We start from the raw sequence: 2,540 nt of genomic DNA on the forward strand, positions 1-2,540 counted from the left end.
CATGCATATTATATGTTTTTGATGTATTGTAACAAAGTTTCGTGTTTTTTCTTTTTTTTTTTTTATGACCAAAGCAAAAGGCCGGTGTTGGTTCTTCAGAATGACTCTCTCTACTCCCAGAGGCGTCCATACACCAGTGAAGATGAAGCCTGGAAGTCCTTTCTTGAAAATCCCCTTACTGCAGCCACCAAAGCCATGATGAGTATCAATGGTGATGAAGACAGTGCAGCTGCCCTGGGATTGCTTTATGACTATTACAAGGTACTTTGACAGTAGTTGTTTCACTTGTATGAAGAAGTGAAATTCTAACAGCAAATTACATGAAGCTGTTTTTGTAGAAGCTTTAAATGAAGTGGAATGAGGACGTTTTGTTGCACAGTGCTAAGGTTTTGTGGTGTCTGTTTTTTTTTCCTGATAATACCTTCGTTAAGCTCAGATGTCATCTGTTCTGGAGTTTCTGGTGAGAAGCTGGAGTACTCCATATAGCTTTGCCTAGAGATTCACAATCTGTAGGGTGCAATATTTAAGTGGTAAAGAATTAAATGTCTATGTATGTGGAATAGGGACTGAGTTTTTGCTCTTTTTGTACAATCCCTTGTGTGATGGAGCCATAGTTTCTCACTGTAGGTCCTAGGTACTACCATAAGACAAATAAAAGTATATTTATAATATTAGAAAAATTCCTGCCTAAAAGCTAAGCACCAAATCCTTTGACTGTAAATGGGAGTTGTGTTGGTAATTCAACGCTTCTGTTGCTGACTACCTTGTCAAACCACTGTGTACTCAAGCTCTTCCTAAAGACTTGCCCATTTCAGAATGTCCAGAACAGGCGGATTAAACCAAACCAAGCCAGTAACTCCAAGTTCCTCCTCTCTGGGCTTTCCTATTATATCTTTGCCATTTAAGGAACGGATGCAGCAGGACTGTGCAGAAACAAGGGTCCATTTACAAAATCCCAGCAGAGATTCTTCATTGGGTGTCTCAAGTGTCTTGAGCCCACTTGTCAATTGTTGACAAGCCAGTAGAAGTATATTACTACTGTACAAGTATATCTACTTGTTAGATGCAAAGTACATGCTTATCATTAAATATTTAATTAACGTTTCAAGCATTATAATTGTATATAGTCCCTTGGTGTATCATTGTGTTTTATGATGCTTAACACAGATCTCAGTTTAGCTATTAATGGGTGCATCTACACATGCTATTAAGGTGATGAAATAAACTCTGGTGCAGTCTGTACCAGAGTCAGCTGCTCCCAGGCACAGAATCTGTACATGCGCCTGGGTCTGCAACACTGAGCCAGGGTGGAGCAGCTTTGGGCTGGCAGGTTGCTTGGGGGAGGTGGGGGTCAGCCCTAGGTTCCAGGTGGCAGTGGAGGGCAATGGAGGGGCTGGCTGGGGTATGAAGATGCTAAGTGGCAGGCAGCCCCTGCACTTTAGCACCCTTGTGCCCTAGCCAGCCCCTGTCAAGGTCTACACATGTGTTTTGGCAGAGCAAATTACTCTACTGTAGGTTAGTACTGTCTCCAACAGTACTGTCTTACAGCAGAATTAATTAAACTTACTGCGCCCTAATACCAGCACACATGTAGACCATGATGCTTTACGCAGGAGCTAATTGGTCAACTCCACAGTAAAGCGCATGTGTAGATGCATCCAATGTGTACGACAAAAATGCCACACAATAATTGATGCAAGTGTAGTTACTGTGCCACTTTTCTGTGAGAGATCTCTCTCTTCCTTAGCAAATCCTTGCCTTCATTTATTTGTCCAATGAAAAAGCCTTTCTTATGAGAAGGATTTTAATTCACAAATCAATTTTAAGTTTTCATACCTGAAGAATTATAAAGAGAATTCTGATGGAGGTTTGGAACACAAGGGATTTTAATGAAGTGTAAATGATTTTGCTGTTGATGAATATATTAGTCAAGGTTTCTTCTGTAGACTGTATTAAAAGTTTGGGAGGACAGGTATTCAGAATGTGTATGCACAAATAAAGTCTGTATAAATGTAAGAGGATTTTATCTGACGGAGAGACTAAGACAAAGAGGCAGAGTTTGGGCTTTCTGTGTAGTGGGTAGGAAATTTAAAAGGCCAGGGTTTATTTAAAGATACTTAAAGAAGAAACCATCACACCTAAATGTTTAATACAAAATCTTTAACTATCTCCTGACTCATGCTACTAACAAATCTTATAGAAAAATAAATCTGAATTAAAATATCAAGTTTCAAGTGTTCCAGAAGTGATTACTGACTTTTGGTTGCCCCATCAAGCAGCATCTTGAAGCGGCTACACGCACGGTGGTGAACTTATCTGCTCTTTATCATGTCTTAACATAGGCCCCCCAAAATGGAGGCTTCTAAAATCACTACTTTTTAAGAAATCTACCAGCATGGTTCTAACATGCTTTTCTAGACTATATGCTACAGAAATACCATGGCAGTTTGAAGGATTTAATTGGAAGCTATTTAAAAAATATACTGCTTCTATAAGGGTTTTGCTGTGAGCCTATAATTACTATTACCGGGGGGGGGGGG

At 39.8% G+C, this 2,540-nt stretch overlaps 1 protein-coding gene across 1 annotated transcript in view; it reads left to right on the plus strand.

Moving 5' to 3' along the window:
* The first annotated feature begins 21 nt into the window (after positions 1–21).
* Positions 22–2,540, plus strand: part of GRHL1 (grainyhead like transcription factor 1) — a 57,099-nt gene continuing 54,580 nt past the window's right edge. The window contains exon 1 of the mRNA XM_019520661.1: positions 22–261. Coding sequence (XP_019376206.1) covers positions 22–261 — 240 coding nt within the window. The remainder of the gene's footprint in view (positions 262–2,540) is intronic.

Source organism: Gavialis gangeticus, unplaced genomic scaffold (genome assembly GCF_001723915.1).
Source record: "Gavialis gangeticus isolate Ggan-Ray unplaced genomic scaffold, GavGan_comp1, whole genome shotgun sequence".
Classification (NCBI taxonomy): Eukaryota; Metazoa; Chordata; order Crocodylia; family Gavialidae; genus Gavialis; species Gavialis gangeticus.